General features: G+C 45.9%; 1 protein-coding gene across 1 annotated transcript in view; it reads left to right on the forward strand.

The window, feature by feature from the left end:
• The first annotated feature begins 24,287 nt into the window (after nucleotides 1-24,287).
• ARHGEF40 (Rho guanine nucleotide exchange factor 40) overlaps nucleotides 24,288-25,407 on the forward strand; it is a 91,794-nt gene continuing 90,674 nt past the window's right edge. The window contains exon 1 of the mRNA XM_075829283.1: nucleotides 24,288-24,545. Within this exon, the coding sequence (XP_075685398.1) occupies nucleotides 24,543-24,545 (3 nt within the window). The 5' untranslated portion in view covers nucleotides 24,288-24,542. The remainder of the gene's footprint in view (nucleotides 24,546-25,407) is intronic.

Raw genomic sequence — 25,407 nt, forward strand, 5'->3', positions numbered from 1 at the left:
CCCAGTTAGCTACAAGCAGCTCTGCTCCGGGACTCTGTCTCTGGGGAAGCCCCTGACGTCACTGTCCATATATGGACAGTGATGTCAGAGGGAGAGAAGGAGTCCAAGGCAGAGTGCTACAAGCCTCCGTCTCTGGGGAACTCCCTGTCATCACTGTCCATATATATGTTGCACACACCAATACTGTATGTTTCCTTGCACGCACCAATACTGCATGTTTCCCTGCTGCACACACCAATACTATGTTTCCTTGTACACACTGATACTATATCTTTCCTTGCACACACCAATACTGTATGTTTTCCTGCATACACCAATGCTGTATGTTTCCCTGCACACACCAATACTGTGTTTCCCTGCACACACCAATACTGTTTCCTTGTACCCACTAATACTATATCTTTCCTTGCACACATCAATACTGTATGTTTCCTTGCACACACTAAGGGGAGATTCACACGAGCGTTGCGTTTTTGCGCGCGCAAACAACGCAGCGTTTTGCGAGCGCAAAAACCATTTGACAGCTGCGTGCGTCATGCGTGTCTGATGCGCGGCTGCGTGATTTTCGCGCAGCCGGCATCATAGAGATGAGGCTTGTCGACGCCCGTCACTGTCCAAGGTGCTGAAAGAGCTAACTCTTTCAGCACCCTTGACAGTGAATGCCGAACACAACAGCGAAAAACCTGTTAAAAAAAAAGATAAAGTTCCTACTTACCGAGAACTTCCCGGCCGTTGCCTTGGTGACGCGTCCTTGGTGACGCGTCCTTGGTGACGCGCCTCTCTTGACATCGGGCCCCACCTCCCTGGAAGACGCGGCAGTCCAAGTGACCGCTGCAGCCTGTGATTGGCTGCAGCCTGTGCTTGGCCTGTGATTGGCTGGAGCTGTCACTTGAACTGAAGTGTCATCCCGGGAGGTCGGACTGCAGGAAGGAGACAGGAGTAATCGGTAAGTTAGAACTTCGTTTTTTTTTACAGGTTCATGTATTTTGGGATCGCAAGTCACTGTCCATGGTGCTGAAACAGTTTAACTCTTTCAGCACCATGCACAGTGAATCTCTCCCGACGTCGCGGACCGGAAATTTTTTTGCCGGGTTCGGCCAAAACGAGTTTGGCCGAACCCGGTGAAGTTTGCCTCGGTTGTCGGGGTTCGCTCCTCGCAAAGACACTCCGTTTGGATGCTTGGAAACAGAAAAGCACGTGGTGCTTTTCTGTTTTCATTCATCCTTTTCACTGCTGTTGCGCGAATCACGCTCGTCCCACGGAAGTGCTTCCGTGTGGTGCGCGTGATTTTCACGCACCCATTGACTTCAATGGGTGCGTGATGCGCGAAATACGCAGAGTTATTGAACCTGTCGCGCTTTTTGCGCAGCAGACAAACGCTGCGCAAAAAGCACGGACTGTCTGTACTGCCCCATAGACTTGTATTGGTCCATGCGTGCCGCGTGAAAACCACGCGGCCCGCACGGACCGAATACACGCTCGTGTGAATCCCCCCTAATACTGTATCTTTCCTTGCACACACCAATACTGTATACGTCCCTGTACACAATACTGTATATTTCCCTGCACACACCAATACTGTATGTTTCCTTGCACACACCAATACTGTATGTTTCTCTGCACACACTAATATTATATCTTTCCTTGTACACACTAATACTGTGTTTCCTTGCTCACACCAATACTGTATGTTTCCCTGTACACACCAATACTGTCTGTTTCCCTGCAAACACTAATATATATTTCCTTGTACACATTAATACTGTATGTTTCCTTGTACACACTAATACTATATCTTTCCTTGTACACACTAATATTATATCTTTCCTTGCACACACTATAGTCCTGTTCACACTGAGTTTTTTTTACACGTTTTTACACGGAAACCGCATCAGAAAACGCGCAAAAAATCGTCTGAAAATGCCTCCCATTGATTTCAATGGGAGGCGGAGGTGTTTTTTTCAAGCGGAAAAACTGTCTCGCAGGAAAAAGAAGCAATATGCCCTATCTTCAGGCGTTTATGTCTCTGACCTCCCATTGACATCAATGGGAGGCAGAGAAAGCGTAGTTCACGGCGAAAAACATAGCAAAAAACGCGGCAAACGGCGCGCAGGCAGATCCAGACGGAATTTTGAGGCAGAATTTTCTGCCTGCAAAAAACTCAGTGTGAACAGGGCTTAATACTGTTTGTTCCCCTGCACATGAGTAAAAGAACCTGGGTTTGCCTAGTATGTGAATGATCTCAATAGCAGAAATAATATGTTTAGTACAGATTGATAGAAGTAACTGGTCAGACACACAGCACATACATATAGAAACAGAGTTGAATTGGTTAAGGGGTGTGTGTGGGATAAGGGCTCCTCCTCCCCCCCACGCCCGTTAGTGCTAACACAATTACCCCATTCTCATACACAAAGAACTTCATTTAGCAGTTAAAGTGACGCAGGAAACGACTTTTCTCTACACACTCACTCAATACGTTGCATTTGAAGAAATTCCATCCACATCATGAAAACCCTTTATTAGCCAGACACTTCTTTGCATTGAATGAGTATGAAAATCCCAGTTTCAGAGCAACATATGGAATTAATGTGAGTGAATTGCAATGATGGAACATCACTACCATATAATCACAGTTTATGTGATAACATGAGAGAATTAGGCTATGTTCACACGGGGTATTTTGCAGGAGGAATATCTGCCTCAAAATTCCGTTTGGGAGTTTGAGGCAGATATTCCTCTCCCTGCACACCGATTTTCGCTGAGTTTTTCGCGCCGTTTTTCGCCCGCGGCCATTGAGCGCCGCGGGCATAAAACAGCGCGAAATACGCTTTCTCTGCCTCCCATTGAAGTCAATGGGAGGTCAGAGGCGGAAGCGCCCGAAGATAGGGCATGTCGCTTCTTTTTCCCGCGAGGCAGTTTTACTGCTCGCGGGAAAAAGCCGCCGACGCCTCCCATTGAAATCAATGGGAGGCATTTTCGGGCCGTTTTTGCCGAGTTTTGCGACGCGGTTTCCGCGTCAAAAAACTCTGCAAAATACCCCGTGTGAACATAGCCTTAGGGTATGTGCACACGACCTCTTTTCAGACGTAATGGAGGCGTTTTACGCCTCAAATTACGCCTGAAAAGACGGCTCCAATACGTCGGCAAACATCTGCCCATTGCTTGCAATGGGTCTTACGATGTTCTGTGCAGACGAGCTGTCATTTTACGTGTCGCTGTCAAAAGACGGCGCGTAAAATTACGGCCGCGTCAAAGAAGTGCAGGACACTTCTTGGGACGTAATTGGAGCCGTTTTTCATTGACTCCAATGAAAACCAGCTCCAATAACATCCATAAAAAACGCCGCGAAAAACGCGTGCACTTGTAAAAACGTCTGAAATTCAGGAGCTGTTTTCTCCTGAAAACAACTCCGTAATTTCAGACGTATTTGGCGTTGTCGTGTGAACATACCCTTAAAGAACAGCACTCTGCACTGCCCTTACCAGCCCAATGCCGCCTATTTCAAAAACAAAAAGCAAGGGCAATGTGACACGCGTGTAAAGTGTCTTAAAGGATTATTCCAATTAAAAAGTTTTTATCTAGTCACTGGATAGCTGATAACTGCTAGATCGTTGGGACCCCCATCGATCGCCAAAACAGGATGGCCACTCCATTCAGACTGTGCGCATGCCACCATCCCGTAAAGGCCAGGGGGGTTTGCCTATGACCCTTAAATAATTAGACCGACACCAATTTTCCTTTTAAACGTGGGTTGACGCGAGGGTCGGCCACAGCTTTATTTATTATTTCTTTATTATCTAGTTTCCACATAACTTATTAACCGTTTTATACCCGTATGCCAGCCTGCCTAGGGCAGGGCATGTAGGTCACTTCTTTTATAACAAAATACCGCCACGAGGAGGATGCGCATTCTCAACTGCGCACCCCTACTCCCCCACGACCACTGGTCAACCTGAACAAAGCCTCCTCCATACCATCCTGGAGTCCGGACGAAAAGATGTCCAGCCCAATATCCGTGAGGTGCACCCCATCCGGCAAAAGTAAACACCTATTATCCCCTTTCAACTGCCTATGCCGAATAACCACCCCCCCCCCCCCAACGGCTCTGACGTACCTCGAGACCCTGGTGTTCAACAGGCGCCTCCCCCTTTCAATGGCATTAAGATCACGTGCCCCTGCCCATTCCGCCCGAGGAATGACCTCAGACCATACTAAAACCAACTGTGAGAAGAACGACGTAAACCTTTCCAAATCAGATTGACTCAACGCTATCAGCTCGCCTAACCGCACCGAACACAGGTCGCTCCCTCCAACATGTATCACCAACACGGTAGGAGCCGCCCGCTGCCTACTAATCGCTACCACTTCAGGCAAGACATCCAGCCATCTCAGCCCACAAACTCCTCTCCAGCGCACTTCAGATCCCAGGATACCCAACGACAGACCTCCTGGTCATATAGAAGCCCGCCGTTCTGCCCAAAAGACATAGGAATGGCCGAGAATAATGGGACGAGGACCTGCAATGAACATAATATTAATGTAAAATCAAATCCGGGTGAATATAACCAGCAAAACATTCAGAACGCCAGCCCCCTATGCGCCGAACCTCCCCGTCGGGTAATCCCAGTCCGCTGGCCGTAGTGGCAGCTCCTATCCGGAATGAGTGCCAAACTCCTTGGGGGAAAAACCAGCCCTGGACAAAGCGGACCTGAACACCGCCGTAAACTGGAACCTGGTAAGAGGTTTGCCATCTACATGGGATAGGAACTGAGCCCCGGGTAACCGGACCAGCGCATATTGTGTAATAGCTTGTATGGGGCAAGCCGGCCCGGGTACTGGCCGCAGGGAAATCCAACAACCCTTCCCAAATGTATCTGTCTTAGACCTGCGTATGCGTAAACGGACGCCGACGCTAGACAATACCACGTCATCAGCAAGCAGGCCCCCCGGGCGGGTGGCCGCCATGGCCACCAATTCGGAAATGCGTAGGGCACCGAAAAAGGCCAACACAAACGCCGCAGTGAATAACTTAACTTCAAAAGGAGAAGAACAAACGACAGGCAACTCCTGTAACAGCTTTATGAGAATCGGGTAAGAGACCAGGCGCCTCGATTTGCGCCTGACCGCGGACTTCTTCCAGCCCTTTAACGCCTGTGTTATGAAAAAGGATTTGGTAACATCAGGCCAGGAGCGCAACTTAAAAAAGAAGGCCAAACCTGAAAGTCGCCGCTGCGCTACCGCTCCCGAAACCCCCTGCTGCAATAATTTAGACAAGTATGACAACACGTAGGAGCTAAGATTAGCTGCATCCGGCCCCAAGGGGCGCTCACCCACCACATCCAGCCACTCATTCTACGCCTTACCATATGCCGCCCAAGTGGATGGTGCGAGCGATGATCTCACAAGGGGGACCAACTGGAGTCCAGCATCCTCCACAACGTGTCCGAGCAGTTGGCCCCCACCAAGTCCGCCTGCGGGGAAAGTGAACGGAACGCCTGCCAATTAAAACGCGACAAAGCATCAGCAACATTATTACAAACACCGGGAATATGTCTGGACCTGAAATGGATGTTGTGTTGGAGGCATCTTAAAACAAGACGCCTGAGCAACACAACCACCGGGCGGCGTCAGTGAACAACTGAATCTCGTGGCTGGATACCGGGGGGCTCCGCCAGCACGTTCGCCCGTTGTATTCAGCTATGAAATTGACCCATACCTGTAAGTCACTCCTCAGCGCTGAAGTAATGCGTACGTGGTGCGTAGGGGACCGTGCCCCAACCGGGGCTAACGACAAACGACGCGAAAAAATACGGCCCATGGGCATGATTCTACTCGCAAACATCAACAGACCCAATAATGACTGAACCTGTCGTAGCTGCAACTTTTTGGCCGCCATGGCCGCGGACAGGTGAGACCTCAATTTTGAGACCTTGTCCGCCGGCAAACGGAACACCATTTGTACCGAATCAATCTCGATTCCCAGGAAAGACAAAACCGTAGTTGGTCCCTCAGTCTTCTCTTCCGAAAGGGGAACGCCGAACCGGGCAGATATACTGCGGAACTAATTAAGCAACGATTGGGAACGTGTCGAACTAGCGGGGCCTACAAAAAGGAAATCGTCTAAGTAGTGTGTAGTGTACGCGCAACCCGTAACGTCTCTCAAAACCCATTCAAGGAAAGAACTAAAAACCTCGAAATAATAACAGGAAATGGAGCATCCCATGGGTAGGCACATATCGTAAAACACTTGCCCTTGCAACTGGCAGCCGAGTAAGTGATAATAATCGGGGTGGACAGGTAGCAATCTGAACGGAGACTCCACCTCGGACTTCGCCATGAGAACTCCCAGACCCGCCTGGCATACTAAGTCAACTGCTCTATCAAAAGATACATAGGAGACAGCCGCTAGGTCCTTATCTATACCGTCGTTAACCGAACGCCCCTTGGGGTACGACAGGTGGTGTATTAAACAGAATTTATCGGGCTCCTTCTTGGGAACTACGCCTAAAGCGGAAACACGTAAGTTAGGGAATGGTAATACCGAGAAGGGGCCGGCCAATCCGGCCCAACTCCAACTCCTTGTCCAACTTGGCCCTGACAACATCTGGGAACTCGGACGCCGATTTTAAATTTCCAGAAAAAGAGGGCGCCGGGTCGAAAACAAAAGGGATAAAGAAACCAAATGAAAAACCCGTCCTAAGCAGGGTGGCTTCCCCCATCTTGGGGTACCGGTCTAGCCATGGCAACATCTCTAACACGCGGATTGGGGTCCTCGATCCTACCCGTACTATTGGGACGGGGGCCTTGGGCGCTCCGCCGATTGCAACGAACGGCTGGGTGGGCGGCGCCGCAGGAAGAGCACTCGTACTTAAATTTGCAGGAAGCGTAAAATTTACAGTGTCCTTCATTGAAAAGTCAGCAGGACCCGTTACGCTTAATGTTGAGGGCCCCGGCCCCCGCGGCTGGACCAAATGCCGGTGGGGGAGGGGCCCCGGGCTGAAAGGGACGCTGGGACATCATAAGTCTGAGCCATACATCAGTTGCCTTAGTGTCCCAACCCACCTCCGGTTTTTGTGACATGCGCCTGTGAAACTCCTCATCATAACGCCACCAGGCCGTACCCCCGTGGGACTTGTAAGCACTAAAAACCGTATCTAAATACACGAAAAGCTGGAAAGATTTTTCCGGTTTATTCTGAGAAGCTACACATCCTAACACTGCAAACGCCTGTAAACAATTGTTAAAAGTTCTTGCTACTTTGGGCTTGGCCGGGACCCCTCTTTCAAAGCGACGTTCCCTGTTGACGGTAGCCGAGTCCACAGACACCAAGGACCAAATATCCACGTATTCATTACGTGCTATTTTTTCCCGGGTATCGTCGGATAAATGAGCTCCAAGGGGGGGAATACCACAAAAATACGTATCCCTGAAGGCGGGTATGGAAGGGCCGGTCATAGACGTAGACGCCTCAACTAGCGTTTTTGGTACCTCCAGTGGGGCCGGGGTGGGGAGGGCGTTTGCCCCACCCGCCAACAGAGATCGCTGCCCTACCCGCCAACAGGGATCGCAACACATTCACTATTTCGACATTGGATGTAGCGCCCGAACCCCAAGCCCGAAGGCAATCATACTCACTGCGTCCAGAAGCCGGCACTGGGACCAGGGCCGTTGAAGGCGGCGGCGGGGGAGGGGCAGGTGCTGAAGATGCTACTCGCACCTCTCCCGTCCTTGAGCTTGCGGACCTTCGGCGACCGGACGCCCGTGTGCTATGGCGACGCCCGTCATGGCTGCGGCAACTGCCATGATGGGACGACCCAGTCCAAGAGCTCGACGATCCGGAACTTGAGGATGAAGGAGTTTGTCTACGTCGCGATCGCCGACTGCCGCGCCTGGATGAGCGGCGTCTGGAAGACAGCCGTGAGCGGGATCGCCTAGTCCTGTTGGTGCCCCTTGAGCTGACTGACGACGCCCGCTCAATATCGTCCGTAGCCGCAAGACTAGGACCCCCGACAGCAGGAACAACCAGTGCAGTCATAGCTGTTGTCGGAAGAGGCGGCGGTAGTGGTGCCGGTTGCGTCACTCTTGGCGGATCCTGCCCGCAGTGGAAGAAATCCTCCTCGCTGTCACCTAATGAATCGCTGTCCTCCACATCCAATGGGGGAGGTGAAGTTTCATGCCACCCTCCAGTAGCAGCACTTGGTGGGATGTGCTGCGGGACTGACCCTCTGGTGCTGTTTCTAGATCCCATCCCGCGACCTGTTGGAAGGAGAGCCGCTGCCGGATTAGGCTGTGTACACCCCAGTGGCGGCCGTGCTGCTGCACGAGGCCGAGCCCTTCCCAGTCCAGTGGAAGTAGTCGGGCCTGGAGACGGGGGGATCACGTCCTCCTGCCGGTCTTGCGATAGCTGCGGCACGGGACCTGACTGCGCATGCGCCACCAGACTAGGGGCCTCTGCTCGAACTAGGTGGGTACCGGAGGGGGACAACCGCACTGGCGGCCTAGAGCGACGCCCAGAACACCTCGCGGGGAGCTGGCTGTTCACAGGAGGTTCGGGTGCCACCGTCTCGTCTAACAGAGACTGCAGCCATACCGAACCCTCACTATGCAGGCGAAGGCGGATAGTTTCCTCTAACTCTTGCCGATTCATGTTTCCGAGGTAAGTGTACTCACCACCGTGTACAAGCAAACGGCCAGAAGAGGAAGATGGCCGCCCGCCGCTGTCTTATGAACCCCTGGCAATGGAGGGAGGGTCACCCGCCCGCAGCCCGCCTACGGAACGCCCAGAGGGGCGTATCCCTACGTCCCCATACCGATTCCTTATGCACGCTGCTCGCCTGACTCTACCCGCCCTAGCCATGATGTTACTCCTTTAACCCCCGCCGCGCCGCACAGTCATGAGCCCAACGGCTAATACGCCTGAGGGCTTCCAGCATTCTATAGAACTGATAGAGATAGGTTAACACAGCTACACCTCTTTAATCTGTTTATATAAGAAAATTTGTATATAACCTCTGCTTCAGTTTTTTCCACGTTTTTGTTAATTATACAATAGAGATCCTAATGTTCACAAATCAATGCTGTCACAGTGCCAAACATTTGTTAATGTCTATTAACTGGTTCATATGCACATAAAAATAGGTGACCTAGCGGCTCACCAACAAAATAACTGTTGAGAGATACAAAAGTATGTGGACACCTCACCAACATATCTATATGAGCTAGTTGGACATCCCATTCCACTCTTCTGGGAAGATTTTCTACATCATTTTGAAGTGTGTCTGTAGGAATTTGTGCCCATTCAGTTAAAAGAGCATTTATGAGGTCAGGTACTGATGTTGAATGAGAAGGTCTGACTTACAATGTGCGTTTCAATTAAAACTGAATGTCACGGTGCGGGGTGTGGACCCACTGGGCCGTACCGCGTAGCGGGATAGCAGCTGGCCAATTAGGTACAAAACAATGTCTATAGTCCAGAAAGGGTACCTGAGGCAATGTAGACAGTAGCGGAGACACGACTTGACTCTCACCGTAGATGGCACAGTGGATGCAGCGGAAGACACGACTTGCCTTTCACTGTAGATGGCTCAGTGGATGCAGCGGAAGACACTACTCGACTTTCACTGTAGATGGCTCAGTAGATACGATAGCACGGGATACAGAGTACAGGCAGCAGGAACGGGTAACACTGGGAACTGGAAAACACTGGGAGACCATTTGCAAGACAAACTTTAGGTATACAACAGCTTTCAGGCAAGGATCAAGTGGGCAGAGCCCTTTTTATAGTCCAGCAGCATTCTGGGCTAATTATTGAATAATGACAGCTGGACGCGTACTGGCCCTTTAAGGCTGTGCACGCGCGTGCACGCGCGTGCACGCGCGCCCTGCGGTAAACAGTACCAGAACCCGTAGGTGAGTGCCGGCGTCTCCCTGGAGGGAAATGTAGCCGAGAACACAGATGTCCATGGCCGGGGCCGTCAGAGGGTAAGTCTGAACGATGGCCCTCGGCCATAGACGTTACGCTGAAGGTGTTCGATGGGGTTGAGGTCGGGGTTCTGTGTAGGTCATTTGAGTTCCTCCTCACAAAACTCATAAAATCATGTCTCTGTGGACCTCACTTTGTGCACATGGGCATGTAGGAACAGGAAAGGGGCTTCCCAAAACTGTTGCCGCCAAGTTGGAAGCATACAATTGTCTGAAATGTCTTTGTATGGTGTAACATTAACATTACCCTCACTAGAAGGAGCCCAGCCCAAACCCTGAAAAATAGCCCCAGCTTATTCTCCATTCACTCAATTGTACAGTAGGCACTAATCATTCCGTTAGGTAGCATCCCCCTTGCATCCGCCAAACCCAAATTCCTCTATCAGGCTGCCAGATAGTGAATTGTGATTTATCACTCCAGAGAACATGTTTCCACTGCTCCAGAGTCCAGTGGCGGTGTGCTTTACACCACTCAGCCAACACTTGGTATTGCACATGCCAATCTTTGGCTTGTGTGCAGCTGCTTGACCATGGAAACCCATTTTAAGAAGCTCCCAAGCTCTCAGGACTGCTGCTGGTTCTCAACTGGTATGGAGTCTTACAGGCAATGCCCCATGGGAAAAAAAAATATGAAAGATATTTCTTCAGTAGTAGGAAAACCATCTCTTTAGTGCCACCTATTGGAGATAGCTTTCTTTTCCTTTTAGAGGAGATTCTGGCTTGCCCAAAATCCCTAGTCATGTTACAATGCTCTTCTGTGGGTTGGACATGGACTTCCCTTTGTCAAACACCTTAATTTAGCTTAAAATATGGGAAACAAAGTAAAATGAGGAAGGCGCTCCTGTAAGGTAAAATTGTTGGGGTATAAGCATAAAAAAAATTAATTGTTGAAATGATGCTCAGCTATTCAAATTGTGTACAGTATGTGTACCGGCACAACTCAATATTCAGGCATATTGCAATTAGTGGTTATTCACAGCTACCGATATCGTATATGGATTCCAATGGGTAATTTCCTTTAAAAGGTTTTATTTGAAACAATGCTACGCAGTACAGGGGTCTTCATCAGGCATATGCTCAGATGCTGATTCAATAATGACAATGAATATGGCTGTACATATCACATAGTTAATAAACTTTTACTGCTCTAACTTCTGTAATACATATGGCCATATTTGCTTTGTGTAAAAATCCTAATTTCATTCAAACCATTTACCTATGTAACATACCATCTTTTCAACTTATCTGCATTCCATGCCTTAGTTCAAGCACACATCCTCGCAACTTAGCCCAGGACTATGCATCATCTTCTATAACAGTTCATGGCTTCATGGGTGCATTCCTTGTCCTGTTTGTGAATTATCAGGAGACTGTGGTCAATGAGCCTGGAAATGATGTCATTTGATTGACAGATGCAGACAGGAGGACATAATTTGGAGCAGAAGGAGGCATCACACAGGAAATTGACCGCAATCATGTTACATGGCAGGTTGTATCTGTTACATATCTAGAACTTTTTTTCTTACGGATCTTAAAGGGTTATTCGGATGTTATCGCTAGGATACATCAACACTTTATGATCAGTGGCCGATCCTGAAAATAAAGTGGCTGCAGAGCTGATTTAATTTTTACTGCACAAGTGACACCGACTTACTGGCGTTACAGGGAACTGCAGCCAACCAAGGCACTGCTGTGCAGGGAAAAACAGTGAATGGGCCGCAGCGTTAGAGCAGTGCTGTGGCCTTTTAAATTTCAGGATTGTTGGGGGTCCCAGAGATTGGATCACCATCGATCATTTAGTGATGTATATCGATAGTGATATGCCATCACTTTATAAGGTGGGAAAAAAGGTTTAAGTTTTAAGTCTGTGGTTGCAATTGTCTTACAGTTGCCGCAGAAAAAAATCAAGCTTCAGGTATGCACACACACATTCCAGGGCCAATTTAGTTGGAAAGCAATACAATTATCATAATGTCTTTGGAGAGTTTAACTGAAAGGAAATCCACACAAGGAAAATATACATATACCATGCAGATGTTCTCTGGTCTGAATGAAGCCCATACTTTAAGGCACGGACCTAGACAGGGCTCTACTAGGCCCCACAATACCCATGAATCATTCATGTGCACAGTGTCTAACAAATCATATAAAAATAACTGTATCACATCTGACATTGGCTATTAGGATTGGCCAGAAACGATCTGACCATCAACATGCCAGACTAAACTAGCAAATCAAGGACAGTTAGGCTTTATTCAGACGAACGTGTTTTGCGTCCGTGCAGCCCTCGTGGTTTTCACACAGCTCGCGCGGACCTAGAGAAGTCTATGGGGCAATGCAGACAGTCCGTGAGTTTTGCGCAGCGTTAGTGCGCTGCGTAAAACTCGCGACATGTTCTATGTGTTGGCATTTTTCGCGCATCACGCACCCATTGAAGTCAATGGGTGAGTGAAAATCACGCATGCCCCACGGAAGCACTTCCGTGGGACAAGCGTTATTCGCGCAATAACAGTAAAAGAATGAATGTAAAGAGAAAAGCACCAGGTGCTTTTCTGTTTACAAACATCCAAACAGAGTGTCATAAAGATGGCGGCTGAGCGAAAAGCACGCAGCCGCGCATCCATATGAACAGGGCACACGGAGCTGTCAAGTGCCTTTTGCGCACACAAAACGCCGCGGTTTTTGCATGCGCAAAAACGGCACGTTCCTCTGAATCAGCCCTTAAAAAAAGACAACAGAATGATCGAATGATCGGCCGTAATTGGCTGATCATGCCGTATACGCCTAATTTCAGCCGATGACAGCCGAAACAATCCGACATCACAGATCACTTTTTTGACAGTCAGTAGTTTGCCATTGACCGTTGCAAACGGATGTTCCCATATAATTTTGAGATGATGGTCGGCCGAAATGGTGAAAATCGGCCATTTCGGACGACTTTCATCATGTGTATGGTCAGCTTTAAACTAACTTGTCCCTCTGTTCAGACTATACAAAATGGTCAACTTTTTATTGGAATCCTCATGACAATGCAGTTTATTTGGTGTATTATTTCTTATACTATTCCCTACAGAATACATATAAGGGTTGGATTTATGACATCTAGATCAACAGGAAATTACTGGGTTTACATCAGCCGATTTCTATAGCTAGGGTTTGTTTATAACATTGCTGTGTGGCATTCCATTACACGTTGAATAAAAGAGACAGGTAATTCAGACAATAAATCAAAATGTGGGTTAGCAAATACTTTGATTTTTGTAGAATAAGAAATAAAGCACTAATCAACGTAAGCCTTGTCCACTGTCCAAATGTCATGTTCAAATTCTTGTTGCATGTTGTCATGTGACATCCTTGTTTGGACAGCAGTGAATAGGGGTTTATAGGTAACTTTTTTAGACAGGTTTTTAAAAAAATAAAAAAATAAAAAAATAAAACCTGGTTAAAACTCTGGTTAAACTGTTTAACCCGTTAGTGACCGGCCCATCGTGTTTCTACGTCGGTCACTAACGGGCCTTATTCCGATGCCATAGACTTTTTACGTCGCGGCATCGGAATAAGTAAACAGAGCAGGGAGCTGTCAAATCTCCCTGCTCTCAGCTGCTAGAGGCAGCTGAGGGCTGGGGGCGTCCCTGCTCTGCCGGGTGAGATCGATATTAGTATCGATCTCACACGTTTAACCCCTCAGATGCGGTGCTCAATAGCGAGCACCGCATCTGAGTGGTTTTGGAGAGAGGGAGGGAGCTCCCTCTCTCCCCCACCGACACCCGGTGATACGATCGCCGAGTGTCTGTGTCTCCAATGGCAGCCGGGGGTCTAATAAAGGCCCCCAGGTCTGCTTGGAGTGAATGCCTGCTAGATCATGCCGCAGGCATGACCTAGCAGATGCCTGTCCGTGTTAAACGGACAGGCAGTAATACACTGCAATACAAAAGTATTGCAGTGTATTATAAATGCGATCTCAGAATCGCATGTTATAGTCCCCTAATGGGACTAGTAAAAAAGTGAAAAAAAAGTTTCATAAAGTTCATTTTAAAAAAAATGTGAAAAAAAATGAAAAACCCAGCTTTTCCCCTTACAAACTGCTTTACTATTAAAAAAACAAAATAAAGTTAAAAAGTTACACATATTTGGTATCGCCGCGTCCGTAACGACCCCGACTATAAATCTATTACATTATTTAACCCGCACGGTGAACGCCGTAAAAATATTAATAAAAAACTATGGGAAAATTGCTGTTTTCTGTGAATACTGACTTTAAAAAAATGTGATAAAAAGTGATCAAAAAGTCGCATCTACTCCAAAATGGTACCAATAAAAACTACAAGTCGTCCCGCAAAAAAAAAGCCCTCATACAACCGCTTCGGCGAAAAAATAAAAACGTTACGGCTCTTCAAATATGGAGACACAAAAACAAATAATTTAGAAAAAAAAGGGTTTTTGCTGTGTAAAAGTAGTAAAACATACAAAAACGATACAAATTTGGTATCGTTGCAATCGTAACAACCCGCTGAATAAAGTTATTGTGTTATTTATACCACACGGTAAACGGCGTAGATTTAGGACGCAAAAAAGAGTGGCGAAATTTCAGATTTTTTTCTATTCCCCCCCAAAAAAAAGTTAATAAAAGTTAATCAATAAATAATATGTCCCCCAAAATGGTGCTATTAAAAAATACAACTCGTCCCGCAAAAAACAAGACCTTATACAGCTATGTCGACGCAAAAATAAAAACGTTATAGCTCTTGGAATGCGACGATTGAAAAACGTAAAAAATAGCCTGGTCATTAAGGTCCAAAATAGGCTGGTCATTAAGGGGTTAAACATTGAAAGTGTGGACAATCAAAGCTGATGTTATGCAAGGCCATAGTAACCCATTTACACCACACTTCTGCAAACATTAATCTTTCAAGAATACACCTGATTACGTATGCAGGAATCTATACTGCCAACTGCTCGTCTGACAGTTGCTCCTCGGTCATCCACTATTACTAGGGATGTACTGTATTACGTAAAGTGAGGCTTGCAGCCTTGTCCACACATTTTTAGCCCGCTGAACGTAAACTCTGCTACTTATGGTTCTAGGAGGAACTTTGTTACTTTCATTAGTGGGAAGTCCTTGTAACGCTAACGGACTACTAGTTTTTAGGTAAGACTTAACTTAAATCTGTCTCATATGGTCTTGTGGTAACATAAACTATTGGGCCATACTTGAGCCCAATAACCCATTATTGCTAAAGGTTGATAAATATGCAGTTCCAATTAAGCTTTTACAATCATTTACCATATTATATTCTGGTCTCCCTGGTACCTGATGTCAGTTCATCCCCAACCCCCCTAATAAAAGTATGTAATCCTCCCATTGAATAGTTTAGAGTTGGTGCTTCCAGCCTTACATGCATGTCACTCTTCTTAGCATGTAACACTGTTAAATCCATATATACATGGTAGACTACTAATACACGCACTCTGATATCCCAGATACACTTTTGCTTTCCTATTCCATTGTAGAGTGACTTTTTGTGCCATTTTGAGGCCTTTTCTCTTGGTCACATTGTTGCTTATACATGATCTTCTTTACTAATCTTCTAAATAAATATTAGTGTACTACTGTACCTCAGCTCAACTGATTACCTACATAACATTAAAAAGGCTCTGTCACCACATTATAAGTGCCCTATCTCCTACATAATCTGATCGGCGCTGTAATGTAGATAACTGTAAAGGATCTGCCAGACACAGCTTTTGTGTCGACGCCCGTGCTTAATCAGTCTGCACCTGCTCCTAGGTCTGATAGAGTGACTCGATCTGCTACCACTCAGGCTGGTAGGCTCAGGAGTGGGAGAACCTATGACAGCCTGGCCAGACGGTTCTAGCTCCCGCCCTCGGCCTATTTATACCTTCATTTCCTGCTTGTCTTTGCCTGTGATTCTTTCCTGTTTCCTGGCTCTGCTGCTCCTGCTATTATTATTGACCTTGCTTCATTTTGACCCTGGCTTTACTGACTACGCTCCTGCTCTGCGTTTGGTACCTCGTACACTCCTAGTTTAACTCGGCTCGTTCACTACTCCTATTGCTTACGGTGATGCTGTGGGCAACTGCCCCATTTCCCTTAGCTTCTGTGTACCCTTGTCTGTTTGTCTGTCGTACACATATTGAGCATAGGGACCGTCGCCCAGTTGTACGCTGTCGCCTAGGATGGGCCGTGCAAGTAGGCAGCGACTGAGTGGCGGGTAGATTAGGGCTCACCTGTCTGTCCCCTACCCCGACATTACAAGTGCTTTTTATTTTAAAAAAATGATCTCTTTTTACCACTTTATTAGCGTTTTTAGATTTATGCTAATGAGTTGCTTAATGCCCAAGTGGGCGTATTTTTACTTTAGACCAAGTGGGCGTTGTACAGGGGAGTGTATGACGCCTACCAATCAGCGTCATGCACTCCTCTCCTCTCCTCTCCACTCCACTCCTTATGTGCTGTCTTATACTAACACATTAACAATACTGAAGTGTTTAGACAGTGAATAGACATTCCAGGAATGTCTATTCACAATCTCTGCACTTCGTTACTGTTTCTATGGTAGTCACAGCAGAGAAAGCGTGATCTCGTTGTAACCTGTCATTTACCGCGTAACCTCGCGAGATTACACATCCTCTGTTGTAACTACCACAGACAGAGTAACGAAGTGCAGAGATTGTGAATAGACATTCCGTGGAATGTCTATTCACTGTCTAAACACTTCAGTATTGTTAATGTGTAAGTATAAGACAGCACATAATGATCTAACAGGATCCCTATGCGCTGAGTAAATGAATGGAGAGGAGTGCATGATGCTGATTGGTCAGCGTCATACACTCCCCTATACAACACCCACTTTTTCTAAAGTAAAAATACGCCCACTTGGGCAATAAGCAACTCATTAGCATAAATCTAAAAACGCTAATAAAGTGGTAAAAATAGATCGATTTTTTTAAATAAAAAGCAGTACTGTCACCTACATTATAGCGCTCATCTCCTTATGTAGGAGATAGGGCACTTATAATATGGTGACAGAGCGTCTTTAAAGGGGTTTTCCAAGACTTTGATGTTGTTGACCTGTCCTCAGGATAGATCATCAATATCAAATCGGTGGGGGTCCGACTCCTGATACCCCCACAGATCAGCTGATTAAAGGGGCTGCGGTCCCTTCATTGCTTTTAAGGTACAGCTCCGTACATTTCGTAGTGGCTGTGCCTGGTACTGCAGCTCTTTGCAGTAAATGTGACTGAGGTGTAGTTCCAGGCAAGTAATGAAGAGGCCACAGCGCTCACCGAAGCCTCATGGCCCCTTCAATCAGCTGATCGGTAAGGGTACCGGGAGTCGGACCCCCACAGATCCGATATTGATGACCTATCTTAGGATAAGTCCTCAATATCAAAGTCCAGGAAAACCCCTTTAAGTCAAGTTTCCTTTGCTTTTAGGCAGTCAGAATACCATACCATGCTACACTATTCAATCTAAAGAAACAAAAATGAAACCTGACAGACCCATTATAAGTCAATTGTAGAAAGAACGGATTATGACAAATCATGATTAATCCATCAAACAGATCATAAGAGATCATGATGGACGTTTTATGTCTTATCCATCATAGATCCTGTAAAAATGGAAGGCTTTCATAATGCTGCCATTGCAAACAGCTACCTAAACAATTTAAGAAATAAAGAAAAAAATCCTGTAAGGCCTAGTTCACACCAGTGTTTGCCATTCCGTTATTCTGCTCCATCAGAGGAGCAGAACAAGGGGAAAAACTGGAAATGCTGAGTCCGTTGCACCACGCAACCCGTTAACTTTAATGGGTTCCGTCGGGTTTTCGTCAGGGTGGCCGTGGCTTTACACTAAACAATATCACAGCATGCTGCACCATTGTTTTCGGTATTGTTGGCCAGATCTGTGACGGAGGGCCCCTAACAGAGTCTCCAACACAGATGTGAACGAGGCCTAAATCAGTTCAGCCAGACATAAAAAAGTACATGTAATTTAATAAAATACTCCAGATATCATTTTATTTTGTAACCCATATATAGAAATAAAAAATTTGCAGAAACACGAAAAAAAATATTGTTTACAAATTTTTTTCGGTTCTAAGGTCATTTGTTCACTCAATAATATTTACCCGAAAAATTGATCCAGTGGTGGATGACAATACCAAATATGTCTACACGTCTAATGTATGATGTCAGTATAGCACTGAAAAAAAAAAACGTTTTATATGCATCTCCATTCCTCAGCTTTAGACGCAGTGTAGCTGCTGCGGTTGTGGGCCGTCGCCTCTCTGTATCTGCTGACGGCCATGACCGCAGACCTCTCTCCTCCAGCCGACGTCCCTGTCCTTGGAGATGCCAGCACATGCGGCCGCACTGCTCTGTAGTGTCCGCTAGGGTGCACATGCAAATAATCATGAATTATCCCCAGATCACCCTGGACTATAAAAAGGGCCCTACCCTTTCACTCCTTCCCTGAGCGTTGTTGTGTATTCCCATGTTAGTCTTAGCAAATGGTCCCCCAGTGTTATCCTGTTCCAGTGTTCCCGTATCCTGCTTCCTGTATTCTGTGCTGTGTTTGTTCCTGTGTCTTATTCAGTGTTGGAGTGGTGTTGTGTCACCTGCCACACCTGCTGTAATACACCACGTCTGGTGTCATCTGCCACGCCTGCTGTAATACACCACCTCTGGTGTTACCTGCCACGCCTGCTGTAATACACCACGTCTGGTGTCATCTGCGACACCTGCTGTATATACCACATCTGGTATCATCCGCCACATCTGGCGTCATCTGCCACGTCAGGTTCCATATGTGCCCAAGCCTGTTACTGTCTGGACTCTTAAAGGTACTCTTGTACTAAGAACTTTGCATAGACATTATAGACTGTTGTTTGGTCAGCTGCTACTCCGCTATGGCGGTGCGGCCTAGTAGGTCTACATACCCACAGATTGTGACACGCAGCCTCTGAACATGGATCACAGCAAGAGTAGATAGGGTCGGGTAAAACAGTAATATAATAGTAGCAGTTGTATACAGTGATCTGTAAACAGAGACATTGAGATAGGAAACAGATGGCATCTTCTCTGCATGCTATCTCTACCATAGGGAATCCCGGTGATATCATCTATGACGTCATGGGTTTCCTTAGCAACCTCCCGAATGCACAACCAGCAGCTTCTACAATCAAGAACATAGGGCTTTTAAACACAGAGAACTGATTAATTCTGTTCACTGACAAAGTACAAATTTGGGCTGTCAGTGTGACTGCCCGCTCCTGCTGATGGCACTGCGTGTTAGAATTAACAATCGAATGGATGGCTCCATTATAATGTTAAAGGGATTTTCCCACAATTGACATTTACCAACTATTCACAGTACAGGTGATACATTTCTAATCGCTGGGGGCCCCTCCGATCACTGTAAACAAGGTTTCGAGGACTTAGAATGGAGCGGCGGTCAAGCCTGAGCAGTGGCGCTCTATTTAAAGTCGGCTGTTCCTGTTAGTCCCATAGACATTGGGGGTAATTCCTCAACATTTCTAAACCAGTTTTCTGGCATAGAAAAGCCGCAAAACGGGCAAAAAGTCACAATTCCTAACTGGCATATATTCCACTCTATAGGGCGCAGCAAGGTAGAGGCCAGTGCTGGGCCCCTGCCTTACCCTGTCCTGATTAGACTACCTCCCAGGACATTAAAATAATAAAAAAAACATATATACTCACCTCTCCTTTTCTTCCCTCCAGCTCCCTTATCATTCCAGTGCTGCTCATACAACGTAATGATGCCGAGCAGTGTCAGGACGTTGTATGCGACGTAACACTGATGACATTGAGGTGCTGAGTCTCATATAAGGCCCTGACGCTACACGGCGTCAGGACCTTGTATGATTGGCGCTGGCATGATGAGGAAGCAGGAGGAGAGCTGAAGTTTTTTCATTTTATGTCCAATGAGGGGAATGTATGGCTCATTGGCTCAAGCTTCTCCTCACTCCAAACGTACAGGATCAAGGGAGGTTTGGGGCCCTAGTTCTAGTGATTGGTGATGATCCCAGCGATCAGATATTTATTAATTAAGCCTCATGCACACGTCAGTATTCTGGTCAGTATTTTGCTTCAGCATTTGGAAGCCAAAACCAGGAGTGGGTTCAAAACACGGAAGAGGTGCAAGTCTTTCCACTATTCCACTACTGGTTTTGTCTTCCAAATACTGAAGCAAAATACTGACCAGAATACTGACGTGTGCATGAGGCCTAATCCAGTGGATAGGTGATTCATTTTATGTTTCAATAATTTTTATTGAAGATTTTCAAGAAAGGATAAACTACATCAAACAATGTAATCAGCAGCCGGGGGTCAAGCCCCATAGATTGAATCATGACAAACAAATATATTCTGAATATTGCAACAGTTCAAAAAAGGAAAAAGCAATGAAAGGAAAGGAGAGAAAAAGGGAAAAGGGACAGAGGGCCGGAGAATGAGGGTCAAATGTCTTCTAGGAAAAATGAACCTGAGAGATCGTCCCAAGATAACTGAGCACTGGCTGCCAAAGTTGAAGGAAAAGTTCTTCCGTGGTGATTCATTTTAATTATGAGAAAAACCTTTTAAGCGGCATAGTATTGTCGGGAAGGGACTCATTTAGCCACTAGAAGAGGAATGAAGATTATGTGATTCTAGTCTAGGAGTGACTGATCATATCTGAGAAGTCTGCAGATGGGCTGGGTTTATAGTTACAATGACAGAAAATGGCAGCTAAGCATGAACAAATTCAGTCCTGGATTTGGATTGGAGGAAAAAGGCAAAATATAAGGACAATAAAGGATTAATATCACAGGGAGAAACAACTGACGTCCAGGATTGGTGCCTTACTGCTGACTATTCATGTGACCTCAGGCACAGAAACAAAGGAAGGATTGTTACTTTAAACTTTGAGAAAATCTCAGACATTTCCCTGAATATTTTTATCTGACACAAATGCTTACCAGGAAAAGAGGGGAAGAAACTATTTTAATTAAAACACAGAGAAGAGGGACAATAAAGTAAAGTGCCAGGAAAATAAACCAAAGAGAAGGCAGGGTGGAGCAAGGAAAAGGCACACATGGGGAAAGTTAGTAAAGTAACTGCAGTTACAAAGAAGAAAGAGGTAAAAGAAATGGAGACGAATGAGAGGAAGTAATAGAGAGGAGAAAGAGAGACAGCACAGCTATAATGTGTGAGAAGAGAGACAGCACAGCTATAATGTGTGAGAAGAGAGACAGCACAGCTATAATGTGTGAGAAGAGAGACAGCACAGCTATGATGTGTGAGAAGAGAGACAGCACAGCTATAATGTGTGACAAGAGAGACAGCATAGCTATAATGTGTGAGGAGAGAAACAGCATAGCTATAATGTGTGAGAAGAGAAACAGCACAGCTATAATGTGTGAGAAGAGAGACAGCATAGCTATAATGTGTGAGAAGAGAGACAGCATAGCTATAATGTGTGAGAAGAGAGACAGCATAGCTATAATGTGTGAGAAGAGAGACAGCACAGCTATAATGTGTGAGAAGAGAGACAGCACAGCTATAATGTGTGAGAAGAGAGACAGCACAGCTATAATGTGTGAGAAGAGAGACAGCATAGCTATAATGTGTGAGAAGAGAGACAGCACAGCTATAATGTGTGAGAAGAGAGACAGCACAGCTATAATGTGTGAGAAGAGAGACAGCACAGCTATGATGTGTGAGAAGAGAGACAGCACAGCTATAATGTGTGACAAGAGAGACAGCATAGCTATAATGTGTGAGGAGAGAAACAGCATAGCTATAATGTGTGAGAAGAGAAACAGCACAGCTATAATGTGTGAGAAGAGAGACAGCATAGCTATAATGTGTGAGAAGAGAGACAGCATAGCTATAATGTGTGAGAAGAGAGACAGCACAGCTATAATGTGTGAGAAGAGAGACAGCACAGCTATAATGTGTGAGAAGAGAGACAGCATAGCTATAATGTGTGAGAAGAGAGACAGCACAGCTATGATGTGTGAGAAGAGAGACAGCATAGCTATAATGTGTGAGAAGAGAGACAGCATAGCTATAATGTGTGAGAAGAGAGACAGCATAGCTATAATGTGTGAGAAGAGAGACAGCATAGCTATAATGTGTGAGAAGAGAGACAGCATAGCTATAATGTGTGAGAAGAGAGACAGCATAGCTATAATGTGTGAGAAGAGAGACAGCACAGCTATGATGTGTGAGAAGAGAGACAGCACAGCTATAATGTGTGAGAAGAGAGACAGCACAGCTATAATGTGTGAGAAGAGAGACAGCATAGCTATAATGTGTGAGAAGAGAGACAGCATAGCTATAATGTGTGAGAAGAGAGACAGCATAGCTATAATGTGTGAGAAGAGAGACAGCACAGCTATAATGTGTGAGAAGAGAGACAGCACAGCTATAATGTGTGAGAAGAGAGACAGCATAGCTATAATGTGTGAGAAGAGAGACAGCATAGCTATAATGTGTGAGAAGAGAGACAGCACAGCTATAATGTGTGAGAAGAGAGACAGCATAGCTATAATGTGTGAGAAGAGAGACAGCATAGCTATAATGTGTGAGAAGAGAGACAGCACAGCTATAATGTGTGAGAAGAGAGACAGCACAGCTATAATGTGTGAGAAGAGAGACAGCATAGCTATAATGTGTGAGAAGAGAGACAGCACAGCTATGATGTGTGAGAAGAGAGACAGCACAGCTATAATGTGTGAGAAGAGAGACAGCACAGCTATAATGTGTGAGAAGAGAGACAGCATAGCTATAATGTGTGAGAAGAGAGACAGCATAGCTATAATGTGTGAGAAGAGAGACAGCATAGCTATAATGTGTGAGAAGAGAGACAGCATAGCTATAATGTGTGAGAAGAGAGACAGCACAGCTATAATGTGTGAGAAGAGAGACAGCACAGCTATGATGTGTGAGAAGAGAGACAGCACAGCTATAATGTGTGAGAAGAGAGACAGCACAGCTATAATGTGTGAGAAGAGAGACAGCATAGCTATAATGTGTGAGAAGAGAGACAGCATAGCTATAATGTGTGAGAAGAGAGACAGCATAGCTATAATGTGTGAGAAGAGAGACAGCACAGCTATAATGTGTGAGAAGAGAGACAGCACAGCTATAATGTGTGAGAAGAGAGACAGCATAGCTATAATGTGTGAGAAGAGAGACAGCACAGCTATGATGTGTGAGAAGAGAGACAGCACAGCTATAATGTGTGAGAAGAGAGACAGCACAGCTATAATGTGTGAGAAGAGAGACAGCACAGCTATAATGTGTGAGAAGAGAGACAGCACAGCTATAATGTGTGAGAAGAGAGACAGCACAGCTATAATGTGTGAAGAGAAAGAGACAGCTCAGTTATAATGTGTGAGAAGAGACAGCATAGCTATAATGTGTGAGAAGAGACAGCTCAGTTATAATGTGTGAGAAGAGAGACAGCATAGCTATAATGTGTGAAGAGAAAGAGACAGCTCAGTTATAATGTGTGAGAAGAGACAGCATAGCTATAATGTGTGAGAAGAGACAGCTCAGTTATAATGTGTGGGAAGAGACAGCTCAGTTATAATGTGTGGGAAGAGACAGCATAGCTATAATATGAGAAGAGACAGCTCAGTTATAATGTGTGAAGAGAAAGAGACAGCTCAGTTATAATGTGTGAGAAGAGACAGCATAGCTATAATATGAGAAGAGACAGCTCAGTTATAATGTGTGAAGAGAAAGAGACAGCTCAGTTATAATGTGTGGGAAGAGACAGCATAGCTATAATATGAGAAGAGACAGCTCAGTTATAATGTGTGAAGAGAAAGAGACAGCTCAGTTATAATGTGTGAGAAGAGACAGCTCAGTTATAATGTGTGAAGAGAAAGAGACAGCATAGCTATAATGTGTGAGAAGAGACAGCTCAGTTATAATGTGTGGGAAGAGACAGCATAGCTATAATATGAGAAGAGACAGCTCAGTTATAATGTGTGAAGAGAAAGAGACAGCTCAGTTATAATGTGTGAGAAGAGACAGCTCAGTTATAATGTGTGAAGAGAAAGAGACAGCATAGCTATAATGTGTGAGAAGAGAGACAGCTCAGTTATAATGTGTGGGAAGAGACAGCATAGCTATAATATGAGAAGAGACACCTCAGCTATAATGTGTGGGAAGAGACAGCTCAGCTATAATGTGTGAGAAGAGAGACAGCTCAGTTATAATGTGTGGGAAGACGCTGGCATCTGTACGTGGAAAGCCTAGAGACAGCAATGTGAAAGGTATTATAAAAGCAGGGAGAACAAATCAGAGCTAGAGGGGCGGCGAGGCAAGAAGAGGGGGGCGCTGTGCTCAGGCTCACCCCCTAACAGGTCCCCCAGTGTGAGCAGAGAGAGGAAGGCAGGAGGAGATGCTACGAGGAGACTCCAGCGAGACCGCTTCCTGAGACTGTCACCAAGAGAGAGCGCTGCAGGACACCGGCACAGAGGCTCCCGCATAGATATGTGACTGCACATCCGCAGCAAGACATGGTGAGGGTGGCACTGCCCTGCCCGCCACTGTCTCACTTCACAGTCATGTGTCTGTCTCTTTCCTCCGCTCCTCTCCTTCCTATTTCTTTGTTTCTGTCTCGCTACATGAAATGTGTTTTCAATTTCCACAAATCTGGGGCTCCGCTGCATGTACTTCCTATAGGGAATACTGACTTTGCGTCTTTGTGGGCTGCCTGAGGTGACGATAGTTGGATTACTTTAGTCCAGTACACTGTGATACTGAGGTCTGCTCCATCTGTCTCACTTCTCACAGATAACTGTTGGCCTTATCGTTGTTGGCATCTCTCGATTTCCCTGCAGGCAGCGTTCTATTACCTCTGGACTACGCGGCTCTGCTTTCATCCTCCATCCTCCCACATGACTTCTCTGTCTCCTCTCATCCCGTCTACCGCAGGAAGAAATGATCTCACACATTTAATGATTTGCAGCTGGTGTTATGGCTGAGCAAGGACACACACAGACATGTATAGAAAACGCAGGATACGGACACACAACTTTCCCACACCATAGTTTGTGAATGGAGCTGCAGTGTTCACACAGGGTGGTTTTTCCTGCAGTTGGTGAAAGTCATTTATTTTTTTCTAACCACAATCCAAAAGAGAGGATTGGTTATAAAGCTTTCCTTTGTGATTCTTCCTCCTATAGGAGACGAACTAGCATTTAACCATCACAAAACATGTAAAATCTGCACCGAAACTGCATTGTGTGACCGCAACACCCAAGATTATATTAGGAAGTTGCTTAACATGCAATTCCATAATATGTTATAATCATTCCTGTATCTGTGGGACCATCCCATTACTAACATGCACGGCTATGGTGGGTTACAGCCTGTACCCCG

Source organism: Rhinoderma darwinii, chromosome 1 (genome assembly GCF_050947455.1).
Source record: "Rhinoderma darwinii isolate aRhiDar2 chromosome 1, aRhiDar2.hap1, whole genome shotgun sequence".
In the NCBI taxonomy this organism is placed as follows: Eukaryota; Metazoa; Chordata; class Amphibia; order Anura; family Rhinodermatidae; genus Rhinoderma; species Rhinoderma darwinii.